This window comes from Tetrao urogallus (assembly GCF_951394365.1).
Source record: "Tetrao urogallus genome assembly, chromosome: 15".
NCBI classification, from domain to species: Eukaryota; Metazoa; Chordata; class Aves; order Galliformes; family Phasianidae; genus Tetrao; species Tetrao urogallus.
The window spans coordinates 2,318,761-2,341,283 of record NC_136828.1 but is presented as its reverse complement, the minus strand read 5'-3'; the positions used below and the strand labels follow the sequence as shown (position 1 = coordinate 2,341,283).

At 54.2% G+C, this 22,523-nt stretch overlaps 2 protein-coding genes across 2 annotated transcripts in view; one reads left to right on the top strand and one right to left on the bottom strand.

Annotated features, from left to right (window-relative positions):
• The window catches only part of LOC306952368 (coronin-7-like), a gene marked incomplete at both ends in the record, with an annotated part of 34,878 nt that extends 25,247 nt beyond the window's left edge, over nt 1-9,631 (bottom strand). Inside the window, 7 exons of the mRNA XM_079543075.1 lie at nt 2,888-2,938; nt 3,928-4,004; nt 4,660-4,843; nt 4,970-5,040; nt 6,693-6,767; nt 7,019-7,115; nt 9,572-9,631. Of these exons, the coding sequence (XP_079399201.1) occupies nt 2,888-2,938; nt 3,928-4,004; nt 4,660-4,843; nt 4,970-5,040; nt 6,693-6,767; nt 7,019-7,115; nt 9,572-9,631 (615 nt within the window). The remainder of the gene's footprint in view (nt 1-2,887; nt 2,939-3,927; nt 4,005-4,659; nt 4,844-4,969; nt 5,041-6,692; nt 6,768-7,018; nt 7,116-9,571) is intronic.
• An 804-nt stretch (nt 9,632-10,435) lies between these two features.
• Nucleotides 10,436-21,410, top strand: DNAJA3 (DnaJ heat shock protein family (Hsp40) member A3). The gene is made up of 12 exons (XM_079543006.1): nt 10,436-10,628; nt 10,713-10,837; nt 10,973-11,056; nt 11,907-12,113; nt 13,142-13,294; nt 14,613-14,760; nt 15,586-15,650; nt 16,493-16,621; nt 17,044-17,159; nt 17,892-17,989; nt 20,476-20,580; nt 21,378-21,410. Exons 1-11 carry the CDS (start codon nt 10,451-10,453, stop codon nt 20,565-20,567), a joined length of 1,395 nt encoding a protein of 464 aa, XP_079399132.1. The 5' UTR covers nt 10,436-10,450; the 3' UTR covers nt 20,568-20,580; nt 21,378-21,410.
• Nucleotides 21,411-22,523: the final 1,113 nt, after the last annotated feature.

The window sequence follows — 22,523 nt, the reverse complement described above, 5'->3', positions numbered from 1 at the left end:
CCCCAGTTCCCTACCTTTCCCCATGACACGGCCTGCAAGGCAGGGAAATAACCCTCTGTGAGGATGAACACACCCTGAATTGTCCCCAGCTGCCCTCAGCCCCGGTCACACAAGCATTGTGCTCCAAGGGAGCACTATAAAACGTGAGCACAGGCGTGCACTCGCCCGGCGCGCGCGGCCGTTCCCTCGCCCCCAGTTCTGCCAAAACAGCGTCGGGGGAAGTTTCTCGTGAGAACAAGCACAGTTCCTCTCCATCCCACACTGGCTGCGCTCAGCCGTGGCCCCGCAGCACGGCGTATCGATGGCGCCTGCCCCAGCCCCATAATGTGAGCCAGGTGCCGACCAGATGCACGCAGCCCTGCACATGCCATGCAAGAGCGGGGGTGGATGCGGGACACCGCATGTGGGAGACAGGGCTCTGCTGCACCGAATCAGGACGCTGGGAAAGCAATCAAAGGAGACATCACCTCCAGCACTGCCAGTGCTGTAAGCCAGATGCCACTTGGTGCCATTCCAGTGACTCACCTGCAGTGCTGGTGCTCTTCTGGCACCCTGACCCCAGCCTGGCACCGTGATCCCAACACTGTCCACACTGCATGAAGGACCACAACTACTGCACAAGCAAACCCCAGGGCTTGGTCTAAGCGATGCAGGAGTGCCTGGGGGCAGGATGCTTCGCGTCTAGTTGCTGCAGGTTGGCAAAAGCAGGAGGGGAGAAGCACCCAGCCCTGCCACAGCTGCAGCTGGGAGAGATGGGATGAAATCTTCCAACACAAAGGTCAAGGCAGGGAGGGAGACAGCAGTAATTATTACAGCAGTAATAAGCCCCGAACCCGTGGGAGGTGAGGGGAAGGGAGGAAAGAGTGGCCTTGGGAGAAGTCAAGACGGCGGATGGGACATGCAGGACCTCACAAAAGGACAACACCCAGATGGAGCAGTGCGGGAGGCACGATGCGACCAGCTGCAGCAAAGAGGTGACCGTGGGCCCCATAGGGCCAAGCAGCCACTGCCTGGGGCTCCTGGCCACTCACAAGGACAGCTTGAGGTCCCAGGCGTGGCTGCAGAAGGCAGGCAGCCCACATGTCCTCTTCACCATCCCGTGGTCCCTGACATTGCGTGCACTGCACCCGCGAGACCCAAAAGTGACATCAGCCCCGCAGCAGCCACCCCTCCTCCCTGCTCCTGAGGCTCCACTTTTAGCTCCTTCTCTTCCTTTTCCTCTGCTCTAAAAAAGGAATGGTTTAATGAGGCAGGCTTGGCAAATTAAGAAAACCAGCCGGAGGAGCAGCTCTGTGCTGAGCTTTGCTTTGTTGGAAGCACGCTGCAGAGGGATGGAGCTGTGCTGGCAGTATTGCTGAGCCTGCGGCCACAACTGCAAGCAGAGCCGGCTAGAAACCCATCGCTCACCTCCTTCACCACAGTGAGAACCAGTGGGCCTCAAAGCTGGGAGCTGGTGAGGCACTGGCACCACTCAGTGGCCCTGACAGCCCTTGGTTTTGTAACCACGCTGCCCCCAGGGAGCAGGAGCCCTTCCAAGCATCCTGGCCCTCCAGCAACAGGGGGAAAAACACAAAACACAGGAGCGTTATCCCTCTTGGCTAAGCCAGCTCTCTGCAAACTTCCAAAGGATTTATAGCATTTTAAAGTTTTCCCCTTCAGCACAGTACTTCTCCAAGACTAAACATCTTCATCAATTCTCAGCCGGACGGGGTTATGGCTGCGGTGCTGCGCCTCGCGGCAGCAAAGGTGCATATTTCTCTTGGCAACCTCCAAGTGCCGGCAAGGGCTCAGCGCCGGCCCTGGCCTGGCTCAGGAGGCAGCGGAGGGAAGTGAGCTGCCTGCTTTGAACAGACACCATCATTCACACGTTATTTTTAATAGCTCAGCTAGACAGAGTCCACCCGCCCCAGGAGATTTGGCTGGAGCCCACGGAGCTCACAGCATCACAGAAACCCCGTTATACAAAGCGACAGAACTGTCAGGGGAAGAGCCAGGGGGCAGGGAGAGCAGGGAGCTGGGGGGAGATGTGCAGTGAATCTGGGAGCAGAGGCTCCAACTCCTCCCTGCAAGGTTGAGCAGCTCCCCGAGCCATTCGGAGGGCTGGGAGTGCTTCATCCTGGCTTGTTTGCATGTATAACTGCTGGATTTATGCTGAAATACTGTGTACTGCTGTATTTACAAAGGCTGCCTCAAGGCACCTCTCACACCTGCAGAGAGCACCTGCGGACATTGGAGGCTGTTGGTCTCCAGAGCCCAGGGGCAGGCACACGCTGGTGCCAGGAGCACACTGCAGCCATCCCATCCTGCTCTCTGCTGCTTCCCTCCCTTCCCAAAAGCCTCCCACCCCTTCTGCACGGGGAAACAGCGGCTGTCAGCAGCCAGAGCCCCGAAGCCACAGGAAGCCTCTAATAAGAGGCTGTTTAAACTTGATGTGGATGGCAAGACCCAAGTCATCTACTTATTTCCTAATCACTGTTATTTTGCTGAGCTGCGCGAATCCAGCTGCCCAACCTCACCCTTGGCAGGATTTTATTCCCAAAAGCCTTTTGCTCAGCTCCAGCATGGCAGCACAAAGCCCAGGAGCCATTCTGGAGCCCTCATGCCTGAATGGTTTGGGACTGCTGCCTGCAGGGCAGGTAGGCAGCAGTGCCAAAGCCCCTTTGTTGTCCCTCCTGCCAAGTGAACTGAGGCAGTTCACCAGGTGGGTGAATGGGAGGGCAGGAGTTCCATGTGTCCACAGCGGGCTCCAGCAGACAGCCTCACTGCGAGCGGGGCCTCCTGCAACAATGTGAGCCCTGCTGGGGCTGGGTGGGTTGGCTCACTGCACACCCCAGGTGGACAGGGCTGCCTGCACCGTGCTGCACAGTGCAGCTAGGAGGGACAGTACCTGGGATGCAGCTGGGCTGGCTCGAGGGTCAAAGATCCGCAGTTTCTTGTCCTGTTGAGATAAAAAGAAAACAAAGAAGGGTTAAGGACCCTGGGGCCAGCAGGAGGTAGGGCCGCATTATGCAGACAGCTGGAGGGAGCCTCCTGCTCCAGCCCCTCCCCCAAAGCCCACTCCTGTGGCTCACAGCATCCTGCAGGTCCTGCCCCACGGCTGGGCATGGGCACACCCCATGGCCTCACTGAGGCCATGACACCTTCAAAACTGCTCCAAAACACTCCCAAAACTGCTCTGTCTCCAGAGCAGAGCCAGGGTGGCTGGAACTGGACCTTTCAGCCCAATCCTCCCAAATGCTCCCTAGCATCCCAAGGGCAGCATAGAGAGCCTTTCCCTGACTCAGCTCCTCAGCCAAGTGCCTCAGGAAGTGTTGGCTGGGACAGTAGGAATATGTCCTGGTGCTAGGCCTTTTCCACAGGCATTTTGCAGGGACAGAGGAGCATCGGGAGCCTGGTCTGCGTGCTTGACCTGCACGCCTGGTCCCATCTCAGGACCACCTCCTTGCTTGGCATGCAAGCTCAGTCTGCATGCTCAGCTGGGCTTGCACAGTCAGTCCTTGCTTGGCCTCTACACACAGCCTGGGGCCTGCCTGTGCACTCAGCCTGCATGCAAGGCCTGCACATGCCCTGCACGCTGGCGCATCCAGCACCGTGCACAGCCGTTGAGCAGCAGGCGCCATCTAGTGCTGCCATCCCACTCACCAGCCCCAGTTCTGCCCTTTCTCCCCCAAATGGGGTCACCATTCCCACCCCACGTTCCTCGGGTGTCAAGCAGATTTATGGTCACCAGAGACATCCCGTGCGAGTGACAGGGTGAGCAAGTGCTTTGCCAACAGCCTGATCAGCATCTCGCTTAAGGCAGTCAGAGCCCAGCAGGTGGCAAAGGAGGAGGGAGAGGAGGAGGAGGACTGCCCACTCAGAAACACAGTGCACAGCAACATCACCATGCACAGATGAGGTTCCCAGCCCCACGTGTGCTCCACTCACCTTGCAGGAGGTGCCGAGCAGGCGGCCGTCATGCTTCCAGGATATGCTCTGCAGCTGGTCCCCATGGGCCTCCAGTGCTGGGAGGGGAGAGAACGGTCAGAGCCTACCATGGGCTGGCACAGGTTCTGTCCTCTGATGTACGGAGCAGGCCCTTTCCTGCAACCCTCTGTCTGGCAATGCTTTCCTTGCAGCGGGAGCTCAGCTTGGCACCATACTGCCAAACCATGCTGATTTTCCACCTGAACAATTTGTTTTTGCCAAAAGAAATCCTTCTGCTTGAGAAGAACGCCACAGTCAAAGCAGATTTCTCTTCCCCAGATGGACCTCATGTTTGTCACACAGACCACAAGGCCACCGCTGGTTTTCTGAATTCAAATCCTTTTAGTTCAAAACACAAACCAGGACAGTGCTGGCACGCTGTGCCCGTGAGCCTTGCCCACACGCCCACCACCTCACACTGTCCAGGGAGCAGCACCCTTCATCCAGCCAGCCTCCTCTCACAAGCCTTTCCACTGAACCTTCAAGACCCAGAGATCTCAGGACGCAACCCTCCATTACCGCAGAGCTTCTCAGGTGCAATGGTTTGGCCTTTCAGAAGGGCCCACAGCAGCCAGAGCAGACGTCAGGGCCTGCTGAGGGCACAGTGTGAGCATCCCCACAGGACAGGAGACACCAGGCCAGGTTGGCTCAGGCACAGTTTCTCTGCTCCCACACCCATGGGGCTGTGCCTACCTGTCAGTGGCTGCTGCTGCCCCATGTCCCACACAGTGACCCGCTTCCCCACGCCACTGGTCAGGATGCCATCTGCCGTTGGGTGGAACTGCAGCATGTCCACTGGGCCCCCGCCAGGACCCAGCGTCAGCCCTGCACTGCTGGGCAGCTCCTGCCCTTCCTCAGGCAGGCGCCAAACCTTCACCTGCGGCACCAGAAAACACGGTCAGACCCTGGAGGCCCATCCCATCTGAACCCATCTCCCCCCACCCTGCAGCAAGGCCCAGGGACAGGCTGGGGAAAGCCACATGGCACTGCACCTAGCACTCACCGTTTCATCAGCAGAGCCCGTGGCCAGCAGGAGCGGGTCAAAGGGTGAGAAGTCAAAGTCTGTCACTGCATCTGGAAGGTGAGGAGAAGAGGCTCATCCCCAGGTCACATGCAGACAACTTTGGGCCCTTCCCATGTGCATGCAGACAGCCGGGGCAGAGGCATTTCAGGGCAGCATGCTTTGCTGTGACCCCTCCACGCTGACCCTCAGGGCCTCACACTCCTCTGTCCCCACAGGCAGAGCACACCAAGCAACCCGCAGCTGCATTTCTCTATTTAAAACAGCTTTCATTTCACAGCAGGCACCCCCACGCCAAGCCCCCGGCAGTGCAGGGTGGTAGAAGTGCCAACGGCGCGAGGGCGCCCGCATCAGCCCCATGCACCCAGCAAACAAGGCTCCTTTGTCCCAGCCCTGTGCGGCGTCAGCAGAGCCCCACAGGAGCAGTGCTGGCACCGCACTCTGCAGCCCCTCCAACGCGTTCAGCACACGGGTGAAAGTAGGTCACTGTGTACTTTTCCGCTTCCACGAGGCTGCTGAGATGCAGGCCCCGAAGGCACAAAATGAAAGGGATGTACTCTGGCTCCTGACTTATCTGCTATGTTTGCCCTGGGAGGAGAAGAAAATCCCTTCTCTGCTTTGAATGCAGAAGGGAGGCATTTCCCAGGCATCATCAGCTTCAAAGGGCTTCTGCCGAAATCCCATTAAGGGCTGCGTGGCTCCACTGGCCCCTGGAGCGCTTCTCTGGGAGCATGAGCAGCTTAGTGGCACAGGGACACCCGCCAGACAGGGCAGAGATGGAGCTGGGCAAACAGCTTCAGGAGGGCAACGAGCCCAGAGGTGATGGGCTGAGTCCCAGGAGGAACGTGGCCTGAACCATAGCCCAGGATAGCTGGGAAGCTTCAGGCTTCCTTGTTTAAGTGGCAGTTTGGCTGCTCCGGTGGCTGTGATGGTGACAGGGCACAGCTCGAAGCCTCCGGCTCTCCTGCAGCAGGAGGCAGCACAGAGAGGGCCTCAGTGTCTGGCTAATCTCCCTGCCTTGGCTCACCTCACTTACAGAGGGAGACTTTCCATCCATTTGCCAGCAGGATGCAGCTCCCATCTGCTGCACCCCGGCTGAGTGACTAGAGGGGCTGCCATGCACAGTCTGAGACATGGTGGAAACAGCACAGCTCAGGCACACTGTGTGCTCCTGTAGCCATGCCAAAGCACTGCGTGCACAAAGGCAGTGCTGGGACTGGCTCAGCAGCCTGCTCCCATCTTGTCCCTCTGTTGCAGTTTTGGAGAAATGGGTGCACACTGCACTCTAGACCCCAGAAGGGTGCCCAGACTCCCCCGTCCCCAGATGCCTTCTGCCTCTGTGGCACACACTGCGCTGCCAGCAGCAATGCTGCCACCAGACCATCCTTCTCCCCTCATCACCAGGTACACACTGCTGCAATCACAGCTCAGTGTGGGCAGCCACACTCTGTCTCGGGGCTGCTTGGCAGCTGCTGCTTCACGGGTCTGCTCCAGGTGCCTTTGTGCAGGGTGCTTGGTTTAAGTTAAGGATTAGAATTATGCTCCCAGAGTGCTTTTTACACTGGTCTGCCCCACTGACATTTTGTGCAATGAGTAACACGGTGAGGGTGTGCTAAGAGAAGCTCCCCAAGAACTCAAGACTGTTCTTTGTAGGGACTGGGATTGATTTCTTTCCTCTGTAGAAACCCAGCCTTGCCCAGCTTACCTGAGTGGCAGCAGAGCTGAGACACGGTCCTCTTGCCTCCATCCCTGCCCTCCAGCAGCACAATGCCCAGCACACCTGCAGAGAACACAAAGCAGCAGCTCACCGCTTGCCCGACAGCCTGGACATCACCCATCAGAGCTCCCAGGAAGCCCCCACAATTTGGGACACTTGCAATTCAAGAAAAATGAAGAGACAGTGGGGTGGACAGCACCTTCAGAGGACTTCAGAAAGAACCAGCTCCAGGCCACATGGGCCTCTCGTGTCCCAGGCTGCTGGCCTGGCACCCAGCTCTGAGGGCAAAATTACACCACCCCCAGGCACCTCACCTGCTGCCTCGGCACTGAAGGCGACCCAATGGCAGCTGGCCTTCACATGGTTCCCATAGGATGCAACAGAGCTGGCTCGGAAACCTCCGATCCAGGCCTGGGACGGAGAGAGAAACCTGTGTTAAGAGATGGCACTGCTTCGGGGGGGCAGTGTTTGGAGGGCTGGAGAGGAGAGCACAAAGTGGTGACACTGCGTCACGGACAGCATCAGTGCCAACAGAGCCCCTTCAACGAGTTACACAGCAAGACCTGGAGGCTGCTGGAGGCACGGCCACGAGGTTCTGCCCTCCAGGAGGGATGGAACAGTGCGGCCGTTTGTGCCCTACAGGCACAGTCATGACCCCTCTATGGGCTGGGGTTTGGGGCCAGCTGGAGGTTAGGGACAGCGTTGCCACCACTCCGCAGAGACAGGGATGGGAGCAAGCACCCCCGCTCTGAGTGCTGCCCCTCCATGAACCCATCCTGGGCCTCAACTGTCCTGTGGTGGGAAGGGCTCAGGGGGTTTTGCATAAACCAGTGGTGGGGAGTTAGGGATGTTGAAAAGGTCTCTTGGGCTATGCTGAGTGAGGCACTGGCAATGGCAGATAAACCCCTCCGGCAGCACACATCCTATGTGGGGACACAGCCAAAGGACTTCCCCACAGCTCCTGAGCTGAAATCTCACTCTGCTACTCGTTCTCCAGAATCAGCACGGTGCTGAGAAGCCTTGTGACACCGAATACAATCACAGCTCCATGCCCAAGGGCCAAGTCCAACTCTGCACAAACCTGACGCTGGGCATCATGCAAGTGCCCCCATGGCTGCAACAGAAGCCCACAACAAGTCCTGCAGCTGTGCAAAGCCATTTGCAGGATAGGAGCTGCATGGCCTCAAATGAGACCTGAGCTTCCTCTCCTTGCACAGCTTCCTCTTGGGGCCCGACAGAGCAGCAGTTCCTGCAGCACTTCCTCTGGTCCTTGTCACAGCTCACAGCATGGTGGCAGGCCTGTTAACCCTTTCTATGCCAAGGGGAGGCTCCTGTCCTCAGACTGGGAGGGTCAGTCAGCTGTCCCCAGCCACAAAATGCCTAGAAATGTCACAAGAACACACTGCCAGAGGGGAGAAGCAACCAGCTGTGATCCTGATGTCACATCACACTTTCCCATCCAGTCAGGTCAAGTGTCCATCTTTGCCTCGGTAAACAAGCAGCTCTGCTCTGCAGGGATGCAACGACACCTGAGCCTTCTGCCCCACAGAGCGGGGTCACGGCTCCCAGCTCCCTGCGCCCGGATGGGAAATGCCATTCAGAAGGCTCCTTCATACACAGCCCACGTATACATACACAGCAAATGACTCTCTGCACCCTGTCCTCGACATCTTGCAGAGCACCCCAGCGCTGGAGTCGACAGCACAGTGCCAGGGATGTGCCTGCCTGTGGGATGCTGTAAACTCCCAACGCCAGACCCCCTGGCCCTTCGAAGTGGAGCTATGACAGTCCTGATGCCTGCATGTGCTCCCTGATTTGGTGCAGATGTCACCATGACCATTCCTGTAGGACAGGCCAGCCTTGCATAAGGATGGTTTGAATGGGAAGTTAAAGGGAATGTGAGTGCTGAAGCCAAAATGCCATGAGTTGAACATGTTGGTGGCCAAAAACAACAAAACCAAAAGACTTTCAGCAGTATCACCCTCCCCACTTCTGGTCATATAGTCTACACCACATTCTGCACCCATCTGTTGCCAAAGCACAATGCATAAGCAGAGTGGCTTGCACCATGCCACCAGCCTGCTGGCTCCAGGAGCCCAGGACAAGCTGCACACGCCAGCAGTGCTCAGCGACACTCAGCACAGCCCATCCCTGAGTGAGCATCTCCTCCCCTTCCCTTCTGAGCGTGCAGGGGATGGGGATGCAGGGACAAGGGCAGAGTGGGTCCTGCAGCCAGCATGGACCACGCCACTTAACAGGGCTGGTTGTCCAATTTCATCACGGGGCAGAAGCCTTGCAGAGCCCAGCGCCCACACACTGCACACCACACGCTGAGAGGATACACTATCACTGACTTCGTGGGTGCTGGGACCCGGCCCCAGCCTGCAGTGCTTCCTCTCTGCCTGCGGAAGCGGGGTGGCACGGGCAGGGCGCGGTGCTCAGCACCCAGTATTGCACACTTCCCTGCCTGATACACACATTGCTCGGGCACGTTGGGCACAGCCTTACTGCTGCCAGCCGGGAAGCACACGCACGGCAAGCGGCACGCACCAGGTGGGCGGCACGCATCGCCTCCGCCTGGGTCGCGGGGTGGGGAAGAAGCACCGCGGAGCCTGCGATGGGCAGGAAGCGCCCGCGGCCGGGAGCCCGGCTGGGCATCTCGTGGCTGCAGAGGAGGAATCGCTTAAGGGATGCCGCCTGCCCCGGGAGACGGCACACGGAGCACACGGAGCACACGGGGCGCCCGGGCAGCCCCGGAGCCGCGGGTACCGAGCACGGCCGCGCACGGTCCCGCCCCGTTAGAAAGAGTCCCGGCTCGCCCCCGCGTTCCCCGGCACGGGCCGGCGGGGGGTGCCCGCCGCGCTCACCTCCCTGCGGGGCAGCCGGGCCTCGGTGTGCCGGAACTTGGACGCCCTGAAGCGGTTCATGGTGCGCCGGGACCGCCGCGCCGCGCCGCCCTGCCCTCAGCCCTGCCCCGCCAGGCCCCGCCCCGCGGCTCGGCTCGGCGCACGGCGGGTTCCCGTTCTGGCAGAGCTGCTCCACACAGCGCGATGTCGGCAGGCCGCCGCCCCGCCCCCAGCAGCGAGCAGAACCGCCGCGTGCGGCTGTCAGGGAAGCGGAGCCCCGCACCCGCCGTGTCACCCGCCCGTTCCCGTCCCGTCCCGCAGCCCGGTTCCCGCACGGCGCTTAAAGGAGCCGCACCCGCACGGCGCAGCGCGGAGCTCCGTTAGCATCGAGGCACGAAACCGGCACGGCCCTGAGCCGGGTGGCCGAAGGAGCGCAGTGAGGACGGCGCTCTCCTCAGGAATCACGGAACGCGCCGGGCTGAAGGGAGCCGCGCGGCCGCCATCTGCCCGTCCTCTCTCAACCGCACCACCGGGCCCACGCGGGCCTCGTCTCGCAGGGCACCCCGCGGTCGGAGCCCGTACCTCTGCGAAAGCGCAGCCGCTAACGCGGGGCGGAGAGGGAACCGGCAGCGCGGCGGCGTTTGGCGCTAACCGCGGCCGCCGAGGAGGAGGAAGAGGAGGAAGAGGAGGAGGAGGAGGAGCGGGTCGGAGCGCGACCTCGCCCGCCTGCCACCCCCTCGCACCTCCGCGCCCTCCTCCCGCGTTCCCGCCCCGGCTAACAGCGCTCCGCGCACGCGCAGCACCGCTCGCCCGCCGGCCGCTCCCGCGCACGCTCTCCCTCCTCGCGCACGCGCAGCCCGGCCCGACGTGGCGCAGGCGCAGAGCCGCGCGCGGGCCAAGATGGCGGCCGGGAGCGCCTCGCGCTGGCTCGGGGCCGCCGCCGCCGCCGCCGCCGTCAGGAGCCGCGGGCCGAGGGACGGGCGGCTGCCGCTGGTCTGGATCGTCCGAGGGCTGGGCGCCGCGCCCGGCCCCGCCGCCCGCCGCCTCCTTCAGCCGGGCGCCGGGCCTCAGCACGCGGGTGAGCGGGGAGGAGACGCCGGGCCGCGGTGCCGGTGGTGCGGGCTGCCTCACGGCCGCTCCGCTCCGTTCTGTTCTCCCGCAGGGACGAAGCGCCTTCCCGCCGCCTCCTTCCACAGCAGCGCGGCCCGTAGCAAGGAGGACTACTACCAGGTGCTGGGAGTGCCGCGCTCCGCCACCCAGAAGGAGATCAAGAAGGCGTACTACCAGGCACGGCACGGCGGCTGCAGCCCCGCAGCGCTGCGCAATGACGGCAGCCTTGCCGGGATGCCGAGTGCTGGGCTTTGCCCCGCGTGCGCTAAACGAAATTGATCCCGTCTCTAATGCTTCTTTTTTTTCCTTCAGCTGGCAAAGAAATACCATCCGGACACAAACAAGGACGACCCTAAAGCTAAGGAGAAGTTTGCACAGCTGGCAGAAGCCTACGAGGTAACGTGCAGCATTTTGCCATCGTGAAAAGGAGAGAAGGTTGGAGCGGCACTTGGATTAGATGGGGGGAGATATTTCCTCCTCTTGCTTGTGTTTGCATGCACAGTGTCAACGTGTTCCATTTTACACTTCAGCAGCTCTGCCCCACTCATCTCTCCAGCAAATGATCTCCCCCACATTTCCAGTGTAGCTAAACATGCTTTCAGCTCCTTCCATTTTTTCTTGCTCTTAGCAGCGAGTGATTGGCATAGATAGGAAAGATGGTCACTGCAGTGGAATTACATCTTAAATGAGCAAACAAACAGAACAGTCAGCAGGTAGTGGCTCTTTGAGGAGGGTTCATTGCACTGTGCTCTTTGCCTTGCTTTGTGCTGGCTGTGCCTCTCGGGCTTCCAAATTCACCCAAGCATTCTTAGCACCAGCTTCTAAGAAATACATGAATGATCATGTATGTAAAGTAAGTTATCCTTGCTTATCACAAACTGGTAAGAGCTTGCCATTTTCCTGATGACAAGATAGCACAGAAGAGGAGGCTTTTCATTAACTCATCCGCTCACAAGAGTGGAATGATCTTCATAGAATCACAGAATGGCCTGGGTTGAAAAAGACTTCAAAAATCATCTAGTTTCATCCCCCCTACCATGAGCAGCATCGCCAACCACCAGACCAGGCTGCCCAGACCCACATCCAGGCTCTTCCTAATGACACAAATGTTTGAGCATCATAGGGTTGGTAATGCGGACAGCTTGGAGTTCTCCTGGGGCTGCCTCTGTCCCAGGCGGTGTGCAGGGCTCTCTGGGTTGTCTGGGATCTGAGGAGTGTCCTGATGGCATTGTTCCTTTGCCTAAAGGTGCTGAGTGACGAAGTGAAGCGGAAGCAGTACGATGCTTACGGGACAGCCAGTTTTGATCCTGGTGCAGCAGGTGCTGGTGCTGGGCGCCAGTATTGGAGCAGCGGTCCATCGATTGATCCGGAGGAACTCTTCAGGAAAATCTTTGGAGAGTTTTCAGGATCCTCCTTTGGTGACTTTCAGAATGTCTTCGACCAGCCGCAGGAGGTACGAAACGGGTGCATTTCCTGACTGCAAAATGAAAACCACAAAAGCTGGAGTGTGACACTAGGCTGTCACAGAGCGAGCTTCAGCAAAGAGTTTGCTTCTGAGGTGGTCAGCATGTGAGCGTCCTGTTGTAAGGGTGGGAGTGTTTTTGGTAAGCCATGGGATGCATTCTCCACGCCGGTATTTTTTTTGTGGGCTTCATCTGGTGTTTATTCACACCCATCAGTGCTGCCAAACAGTTTCTATCATTGTAAGGCATCTTTCCTGCTCTGATTTGTTTTACATGTCTGCTTTGTAATGCAATGCTGAAAACCACAGAATGCCTTTAAACTATAAAACGAGCCTTCCAGCGTTGGATTTGACTGCTTAATTGGCTGAATTCTTCAACTTAATTGGCTTAACTCTGCAGCAGAGCTCATTTTAAAACCTATTTCTTGTTCTTTGTACTGCGACTAAATGCTATTTAAGCACTGACAACCTTGATTCAGGTAATGCCTTCAGAAATGCTTGGTATTCAGTACTTCTGTCTTGATTAGAAATTACTTTTCTATGATAAACAGAAATTCCTGTTGTGGAGTCGTCTTTGCTGATGACTTTCTTTGCTGAGTAAGGAGCTCATTGAGGGAGAGCAGATGCTTTCATTAGGATTGAAAGCCTCTACCTGTCCCCATTGCTGTATTCCCTTTAAATAAAATGCTTGGACGTAATAAAGTCCTTTTCTAAGAACAGAAAATCACAACTTCTGCCTTCCTCTTCTCTATTAAGCCATTCCTTCTACAAAACTGGTATAATCATCACTGCTGTAACGTTTGCCATCCTTTTGTGTCCCTTCTTATTCATATGGAACAGACTCTTTCTTCCCAGAACGAGGCAGAGCACTTCTGCACATGTTGTGCACCCACCTGTTTCTTCTCCCTTCCATTACGTGGATATAATTTAAGCACTGATATTTGGCCAAAACCAATTCTGCTTTGCTTAAGATCCCATCACACATCGGCTGAGGGCTGATGGCAGTGTTTCCTGTACAGTACATCATGGAGCTGACGTTCACACAAGCAGCAAAAGGCGTGAACAAGGAGATCGTGGTGAACATCAACGATGCCTGTGAGCGGTGCAACGGGAAAGGAAACGAACCTGGCACCAAAGTGCAGCGCTGCCACTACTGCAATGGCACTGGCATGGTGAGTCTTTCTTAAGAGACATTTGCTATGCTTTTCTTGGCACGAGTCACTCCCACAGTTCCTCATTAACATCATCAGCTTATCTTGAGTGAAGCCAGGCTAACGTGGACTCGATGTCATCTTCACTAGGAATACTTATTTTTAAAATGTGCTGGCAAGCTAAAAGCAAGACCAGGTCATCTGGCACTGCGTCCAGCCAGCCATATTTATGTGATGTAACAATTCTGAAACTACTTAGGGCTTAAATAGAATACTTTGAATTGAGGGGGTGAGGAGAGAGGAAAGCAAGGATAGTTCTAGGGTAACCACTGAAGGAGAAGTCGCTTGCTGCTTAGAGTAAGTAAAGAAATATCCGAGCTTTAGCCTTCAGATTCCTGTGCTTCACAGCGGGAACTGGCAGTCAGTCTGTGACCAGAGTAGGTTCCTGCACAGAGAGGGTATGGCTGCTCAGAGTGGGAGGCAGGCTTTTCCCACTGTCTCCTCCTGTGTTTCAGCCTGAGGGCTGCCTTTCAGAGTTGGGTCCATAGCTTAGTCTCCATAACTTTTTCTTGGGTGGTGGCAGTGGCAGTCGGACAGATCAGTGTGATAGGAAGAGGTGTTTCACCAGAGATGTAATGATCAATGGATCAGCACAACAAAAAGGTGCTATAAGGGAAGGGAAATGGCTTACCTGTATCAGAAGATTCCAAGTTCACAGGGGAAAACTCCACCAAGGAGGGCTCTCCATAAAGAGATCCTTCCTCAGAGGCAGTCAGCTTTTAAATGAGGTCTAAGAGAGGTGCAGCCAGGCTCCAGCCCTTCCCATCACACAGCTGAATTGCCTTCACCTGTGCTCCTTGGGCTGACTGGTCCTTTCCCCAGATGCTCAGTCAGTGGCCTTGGCTCAGTTACCATACAGAGGTAATAATTCATGAAAGTGAATTGCCCTCGGGCTCTTTGGAATACAGATGTTTGTAGTGCCTTGTGAATCAGCACTGCAAGGAGCTTCATTCTTGCTTCTGCCTCAAATCCTAGAGGTGAATGTTGTCTCACTTCACCTGGCCATGACGTGCTTGCTCATAGCTGTGATGGTTTTCAGTGGAAACCAGATATGATTCAGTTGTCATATCAGAATCTGACCCAGCTTCTCACAAGTATCTTTGTATTTCTGAGCCACTTACCTTCTCCATGCCTACAGTGCTATCACTGAACTGCCCTATCAGGTTTGTGCTATCAGGAGAGCCCAGATATGCTTGCCCAGTCGCTGGTGTGGAAGTGAGAAGTACCATCTTGGTAGCAAATATCTGTATGATCATTTGTGATCTGTTTTCTTCACTAGGAAACAATAAACACAGGCCCTTTTGTAATGCGCTCTACGTGCCGAAGATGTGGAGGTCGTGCTTCCATCATCGCAACTCCGTGCGTGGTGTGCCGAGGGACAGGGCAAACCAAACAGAGGAAGACAGTGATAGTTCCTGTGCCAGCTGGTTAGTGTTGCATTGGTGTGCTGCTGTCTGTTACGCTGACCACAGTTCTTTCCACGAGGCTGTGAGGCACTTACCTGTAAAGTGTGGCTTTCTCTGCCAGCTGCGGGTGTCAAAGCAATATAAACATGTTTTGCTTTGGAGAAGTTATCTTAAGAACAAAACAGACTGATGGCTTGGTCATTGAAAGTGTTCATGATGAGAAACTTTCTGACCGTGCATTCGTACGTGGTAGATAAAAATGTTTGCCCCTTTTGGAGCTGAAGTTCTGGTTCTTGTATGGATCCTTCTAGACAAGTTTTGAAGAGTGAAACTTTCAAAAGATTTGGTCAACTTGCATTTCCCTTTGTTCTGGATGAAATTAGTGGGGATGGGAATCTTGAAAGCCTTCGCTTAGCTCAGAAAAGTTTGCTGTTTGCTTTTGTCAGTGGAAGGAAAAAAAAGAAAAAGGAGCAGTGGGACTGAAGACTTGATGCCTTGGGACTGCCCTGAGCGGCAGCATGGAGCTCTCCAGTAGCTTGCAGAAGCTGCCCAGTATGCCTCAGTCTGATGCATTTCCTAGAAGAATTCTGTAGGGCTTGAGGTTACAAAGCTGGGAAGGGGCTCCCCTCTGCTTGGCAGCAGCAATCTGAGGCACAGCTGTGTGCTGCTGCACCTCCCAGACTGGGGCTTGCTGTGCTTTCTGCTGGCAGTCTTGTGCCTCGGCTCCTCAGGTGCTGCTGAGGTGGGATGGCAGGGGGTCTGAGCAGAAAAGCTGCAGGAATTGCAGTAGCACGTGGGTTACAACACAAAATAACTTTCCTCTCTCTCCCCTCTTCCTGCTTGCAGGTGTTGAGGATGGGCAGACAGTTCGGATGCCTGTAGGCAGGAAGGAAATTTTCATCACCTTCCGGGTGCGTATTGTTACTAATGCTGTATTTTATTCCCTTCACAACTGTGAGGGAAGTCTGACAGGAGAAAGCAAGTGATCCTTTGAAACAGCTGAGGTAACGCGATCCACGTGAGCTTGCAGAAGATGTGCATTGTAATGTTCAGTCTGCTCCTCAGGAGCTGTGCTGCTTGTTCCAGGATGAGGCCTTCATGGTCGTGTGCATCAAAATACAGAGCAGGTTCTCAGTGCTGTGAGATTTTGATGTGGAGATCTGAAGGATCTTTCAGCTTGCAGTGCCCAGCAGGGCTGCAGGAGTGCACACAGGAGGCTGGGGGGTCAATTGTCCTTTTGCAGATTTGCATTAAGTGCTGCTTTGCACATTTGTTGTAGCTGGGGCCCTCTTCTCCTGCAGGTGCCCTGTTATATGCACCTCTGTCAATGAGAACTTTTTTCCATCACCTTCATGGTGCAGTAGAATTGAATTCTCTTCCAGCTTGTGAAGCCACTACAAAAGTTCTTGCCTTCCTTCTCTGGCTTTCCCTTTTTCAGGATCCTGGACAAGACAGTGTCATCTTTGTCTCTGCAGAATGGCACTGACTGTAATGAACTAACAAACAGGATTAGGGGGGGAGTTGCAGAGATAAGCAGACATACTCCCAAACCTCTGGCTAATTAGAGTTATGTAATGATCTGTGTTTTTACAAAAGACTGAACATTAAGCTAAACTTCTTAGTCATGACCATGGATGTTAAGAATGTGACTGCTGCTTTCTGGTATGTTTTCTGCTGAGATCTTTCAAAGCAGTTTACCTTGTTACCTTTGTGTTGTTCTGCTCACTGTGTTGTGGAATTACCTGCCTTTTAGGTTCAAAAAAGTTCAGTGTTCAGAAGAAATGGAGCAGATATCCATTCTGACCTCCTTATTTCAGTAGCACAGGCTGTTCTGGGAGGGACAGCCAGATGCCAAGGCTTGTACGAGACGATCAATATCACAGTAAGTAGCGTGGCGTGGAAGAGCTCTGCCACCAATCAGTGTGGGGCATCAGAGCCTTTTCCTTTTCTGTAAAGATGCTGTAAATCTGAGTCTATCAAGATCAGCTTTCAGACTTGTTAAGGATTGAGTGTCGGGTAGTTTGTGACCTGCTTTGGTCACACCTTTACACCTCGCTGTAGGGAAGGAGGGGCTGGATGGATTGCTGGACAAATCCCATCTAATACCTTCTAAAATGTGCTGGGTTCTTTTACTCTGTCCTGAAAAAGCTTTTCCATCAGTACTGATGGAAATTTGCCACTGATGTACCAGGTCTGCCATCTTATTTTGAATCTTGCTAGAGAAATAGTTAATTGTGATAAACACGTAATAACTACATACATGCATACAGTGGAGTAATGAATGTGGCACCTCTGTGTTCACAGATTCCCCCTGGTATTCAGCCAGACCAGAGAATTCGAATGAGTGGGAAAGGCATCCCCAAGGTTAACAGTTATGGCTACGGAGACCACTACATTCACATAAAGATCAAAGTTCCTCAGTAAGTAATGCAAGTTTCTGTGAAGTCTTCAGCTGTTTGCAAGAAATTGGGCTCGGGAAGATTTTATGAGGATTTCTCACTGCTTTATCAAGATCTGTTTTGAGAATTCCTTGGACAGTTACCTTCTCTGCTTTTTATTCTAACGTGAAACAGATTCTCTTTTGTAATTGTAATTTGGCAACCCAGCCGTAAGCAATCCTAAACCCCAGAAATATGTAGGTAGCCCTACACCTGCATGGTATTGGTGTTCATGGAGAACTGCCAACTTCTGTCTGGATCCCAGTTACATAGATCAGCATTCTGGCTTCTGACACGTCTGTGCTCTTAGAACTACAGCTTACAAGTCCTCAGAAGGTTGTTGCCTGACACTGACTGCCCTCTGCTTGTGTAGCAAAGCAAACTCTTCAGCTTACGTTGCGCTAGTCAGCCAAGGAATTGATTCCCTGAGCTCTGCCCTAAGATGTTCCATTGCAGCTCCACAGTTCCTCTCAGCACTCCAAGAGATTTTGGGTTTTTTGGTGAAAAGCAGTGGGTCACATCCGTCCCACTGGGCTGATTTATAGATTGCTCACATGAAGAGCACCATAGGGATTCTCAGTGAATGCCAAGAGTGTTAGCCTCTACTTCCAGTAGCTGCCTCCTGTGCTTGCTGCCAGAGGAGCCTAAGGAAACGTGCAGATACATTTGTCTCCAAAGGCAGCCATTACCAGTGCTTCTGTCTTTGACCTGCAGGAGGCTGACGGATCGCCAGAGAGCCTTAATGATGAGCTATGCTGAGGATGAGACAGACGTGGATGGCACAGTGAATGGAGTCACCAACACAGCATCAGGTGAGCTGTGGGAATGAGCGTCCCTTCCCCGTGGAGCTGGTGTGGGTGTGCTCAGTGCTTCCTGAGGGCTCAGGCCCAGGCAGGTGAGCTGAGGTGGCGTTCAGGTGGTGGTGGCAGCACAAGCTGCCAAGCACGTTATTTTAGAAATCATTCCAGTGTGATGCTGGTAGGCTGCAGCATAAAACAAAGAAGTAGCCTCTTCCCAGGAAGCATTACTGTGCTATTCACTGGGCAGAGTCTGTGTGACCGAGGTGTAGGTATTGAAATACTGCAGGGTCCCAACAAGATCTGGTGAGTCTCACTACAGTGATGGACGCCTTCTACTGCCTGCTCTCACCCCTGTGCCAGTAGTAACTTCTTCATTGCAGAGGAGGAGAAGGGAACGTGCTTCAGGCCAGCTCTCAGTTCTGAGAGAATCAGTTCTTCTCAGTGCTTGCTTCTGCCTGCAGTGGGATGTTTCTCCTTGAAAGCTGAAGGGGAGCATTGCTGTCAAGGTTGCTCCGAGCCATACTCTGTGCACGTGGGGAAGCCTTGGATAGAAATGTTCATTGGTGCTGAGTGTTGGCTGTAGTCAGCAGGCAGCACCAAGCAGGTAGAGATCATGCAGTTAGCTGAGAGCTTTGTAAAGCTGCATTTTCGGCTCCAGATTAAAAAGCTGGATCCAGCAATTGTGTCTCAACTCAATAGGTCTCCACTGAAACCTATCTGGCATCAGTAGCAGCTGTTCTGCTCACAGAGAAGCAAAGTCACTTCTGACACGTTCTTGGCAATATCAGGCTAAGTATCTGCAGGTAGACTAATAATCACATACAGAAAGAAGAGTTGAACTCACCCAGCTGATCAAGGAGCTCCCTGGTTACACAGCACTCTTCAGGAAGCAGCCAAGATCCAGGGGATGCTCTTCCTTTAGTGGCTGGCCCTTCTATGAGCCCTGGAGGGATCTGCCCTACCTTGGCCCCCTTCTGGTCACATAGGAAGCACAGGTGCAAACAATTCCTGTGCTCCCTGGGCCAGCTACACCCCTTCACCAGGTGCTCAATCACCAGTTCAAGCTGTGGCCTTGCAGTTTCCTTACAGCAACTAAAGACAAAATATATGTTGAACAGTCAGGAAAGGCAAGGTTTGATCTTTTCTGCTAACAAACCAATGTTTTCTTTGCTCATACTGGAACAGTGAGCTTTTTAATGCCTGATAGACTGTGGTTTGTTCTTGTATGAAACCAAAATGGGCATTTATGACTGTGTGCTGCTAGGCAAAGGAGTCTGTGAGAGCTGCCTGGATCCTGGAAACTCAGGTCTTCTCAGCATCACATGCCAAAACCTGAGGATGTAGGCTGAAGTTCAGGATATTGCAACATGCAATGAACTACACTTACCAATCTTTTATAGTGCTTTGATAGCACAGAACTTAATGGGATTGTTTTTTCCACTGCAAGTAAACATTAGAGATCAATCTTGAGAGGAAGGGCAGAGATCTCTTAAACACAATTAAGCAACAAGTTGGATTAAAAGCAGTGCCAGTAGTTGGCAGTTTAGAGACAGGCTGCTGCTGAACACTTATCCTTGTTCAGGGAGGCAGAAAGTGCCCTGAGCAGATGGAGGCACGTTGTGCCACAGGCCTGAGCATTTCACAGCATTGCATCAGCGTGAGCTCGAGAGGCAGCTGGGGGAGGATGGGGAGGGCTGGGCTTTGTGTCCTCTGCGCAGAGAAAGCTTGAGGAAGATCTGGGTTTTTTGTTATTGACAAACTGTAGATAAATCAGAGTGGCAAATAATGTTGGGTTTGGGGTTTTTTTTTTGCTGTGGCCACTTCTCAGGACTTTTTCTAAATAAGAAGGACTTGTTGGCTGCTGCCAGTAAGATTCCTTATGCAGACATATGTTCTGAAATACCTGTAGCCTTCTTCATTTTAGCCTGAGTTCAGTTTCTCCTTGAGGCACAAGAATGGCTTGTGACAGGCTCCCGCTGCGGTTTCACACTGCTTTGCAGCAGTGATGGCACAGGCAGTGAAGCGTGGGGACACAGGCCATTTCGGGGGCTGCCATGCAGGTCTTTGTTCCGTTAGGCGACATCCATCTGTAGTGAAGTCACCAACTTGCTTTCAGTGACAGACTCTCACTACTTCCACGCTTGTGTTCAAAGCCTGTCCGGCCCCTGACTTGAGCGTGCAGCACAGGAGTTCCCTTGCTGGTTGGAGGGCTGGGAAGAGGGCAGGGACCAGGGTCATTCTTTCAGAGTTCTGGGCTCCAGGCTGTGCAGCACTTTTCACTGCAAGTGCTCCCAGTCCTGCAGCTCACTGCCAGGCAGGTGCTGGCGGCCCCTCATGGTCAGAGGTGTCCAAGTGTGAGCATGCTGGCAAAACCAGGCGGCTCGACCATTCCCAGTCTGGAATAACTCTCTCCCTTTGTCAGGGGTGTTGGCTGCTGGTGGGAGGTGGAGCAGGCTGAGGAATGTTTCTGACTGCAGCCCTTTGCTGTTTGTGTCCAGGTGGCAGGGCCACGGCTAGTGCTGACAGGCCTGAGGCTGAGGAGAACAAGGAGGGATTCCTTTCCAAACTTAAGAAAATGTTTAGTTCCTGATACCCCATCTGAGGTAGGAAGGCTCTTACGTTCTGTCGTCGTCTTTCCCCCACACTAAGCAGAATTTGCCGTTCTTGAGAGGTAGAAGAAGCAAAAGTACAGCATTGCTTCTTACTTAGCCTCAGGCCTTCCAGCCACTGATGTGAGAAGCCCTAGCTGTCCTGTGTGACAGGAGAGAAAAGCCAGAAACCAAACTGCATCATTGCTGCACCAAAGGGGAAATGCTGGATCCATCCACAGGGAGGTGGTTGGCCTCTCCTGCAGCCCTGCTTCCACGAAGGGCTGTGCCTGATTCAATGCTCTGGGGGTGTTTTGGTGAGCTGGTGAACCAGGGCTGGGCACTGCTGCTGCCACGCAGGAGCTTGCTGGGAGGCACGGCTGGGCCTGCAGTGCCTCCAGTGCTGGTCCTCAGGCTGGGCTCACCCCTACTGGGGACTGAGAGCACCAGAACCTGCCAGGAAGGATCAGCTGTCCTGGAAAGCACAACAAAGCCCGTGTCACACAAACAAGCAGTGTTGTAGCTTGGGGCCCAGCTACCTTTAATTGGTGTTGGGGTGCTGTAAGGGAGCTCTGCAGGCTTGAAAACATCTCTTCAGCCATAGCAGACTGGTGTTCTGGATTCCACGGTCTCAGCTCAGCTTCCTCTCACTGTCAGCTCCAAGTTCATCTTAGCTGTAACTAATGAAGCGTGACTGCAGTTTGGGTGTGAGGTGCTCTCACTCCTGTGCCTGTAAGACAGTCTGGAGGGGCTGTGCACTTTAAGCTGATGCGTTCAGGAAAACCTTAGCATTTTGCTTGCTTCACTTGCAGGGAAACGTTCTACTGGAAACTGAGAGCCAGCGGCAGCACATCATCTAAACAGTTGGGGATGAATCCTGGCAGCAGGCACTGGAGTGAAGGATGTCAGTCAGTAGCACACTGAGAATCCCAGCTGGAGAGGCCGCAAACCACTGAGGCACCAACAACCATCATGATACAGAAGCAACCCGCTGTCCTAGGAAATGGTAACGAAGGAAAATACCAGCTCTGCAGTAACGGAGATATTTCTTGAGGCTGCTCCACTGTCCCTGATGCCACTGGAAGTTTATTTGTTAATAATAGTAAAAAATTGTTCAGAATCCAAAGCAGTGGAAATGTGAAATAAAAATTGTCCATCCAGCACAGAGCAGTTTGCTGTATGGAGCCTGAGATTGCTGCTGCTCACTCAGGTGCCCTCATGAACGCTAGATGTGCTGTGTCAGCTTGGCACCGTGTGTTTTCTCCTAGGAGGTTTGGTGCATCAGTGACTTCTAGCAGTGTCTTCATGACACAATCTCCCCCTTTTGCTGGGCCTGTCAGAGCCCAGCTGCCCTGGCTCCCTCAGCAGCTCTGGGGGTTCTTAGTCCTGCTCATTTCCTGCAGTGATGGAATCCGCGCTTTGCCTCAGGTTTCCTTCCACACCCGCCCCAATTAACTGAAGTCACAGCACAGACAGCGTTGCTCCTGAAAGGGTGAAAGTTAATCACCGACCTCTTTGCCAGTTTGTCCAAACTATTTTATTACATTAGCACAACACCCACAGCATAAATGATTGGTCAGAAAGTCATTGTTGCTACATGTGAGAACAGAGGTGGAGTGGATCGCCCCTACAGGCGGAGTTGAGCTCTTGCAGCGAGTATTTTCATGGTTAGTGTAGCCTGCTGTTTGCTGTGCTGTGCAGGCACCATCACCCACAAACTGATCGGTCAGTTCAACGAGAACGTCGCAGCCCTGCCCTTAATTTGCTGAAATAAAGCACGCGTTGCCTCCTGATTAAACTGTCTGTAAAGTGATTCTGTATTCATGTAAATAAGATGGACTTGATAAAGATATTTAACATTCGCCGTGCTTTGCTGCCTTGTTTACTCTTCGCACCTCCTTCCTCTGCTGGTTTGGCTGTTCCTAGGGCTGAGAGAGCAAGGCTAGATAACACAGCAT

Coding starts and splice junctions, on each gene's coding strand:
- DNAJA3 (XM_079543006.1), top strand. CDS start 10,451: ATGGCGGCCGGGAGCGCCTCGCGCTGGCTCGGGGCCGCCGCCGCCGCC. Junction 10,629..10,712: donor CGCCGGGCCTCAGCACGCGG/GTGAGCGGGGAG, acceptor GTTCTCCCGCAG/GGACGAAGCGCCTTCCCGCC. Junction 16,622..17,043: donor ACGAGACGATCAATATCACA/GTAAGTAGCGTG, acceptor CTGTGTTCACAG/ATTCCCCCTGGTATTCAGCC.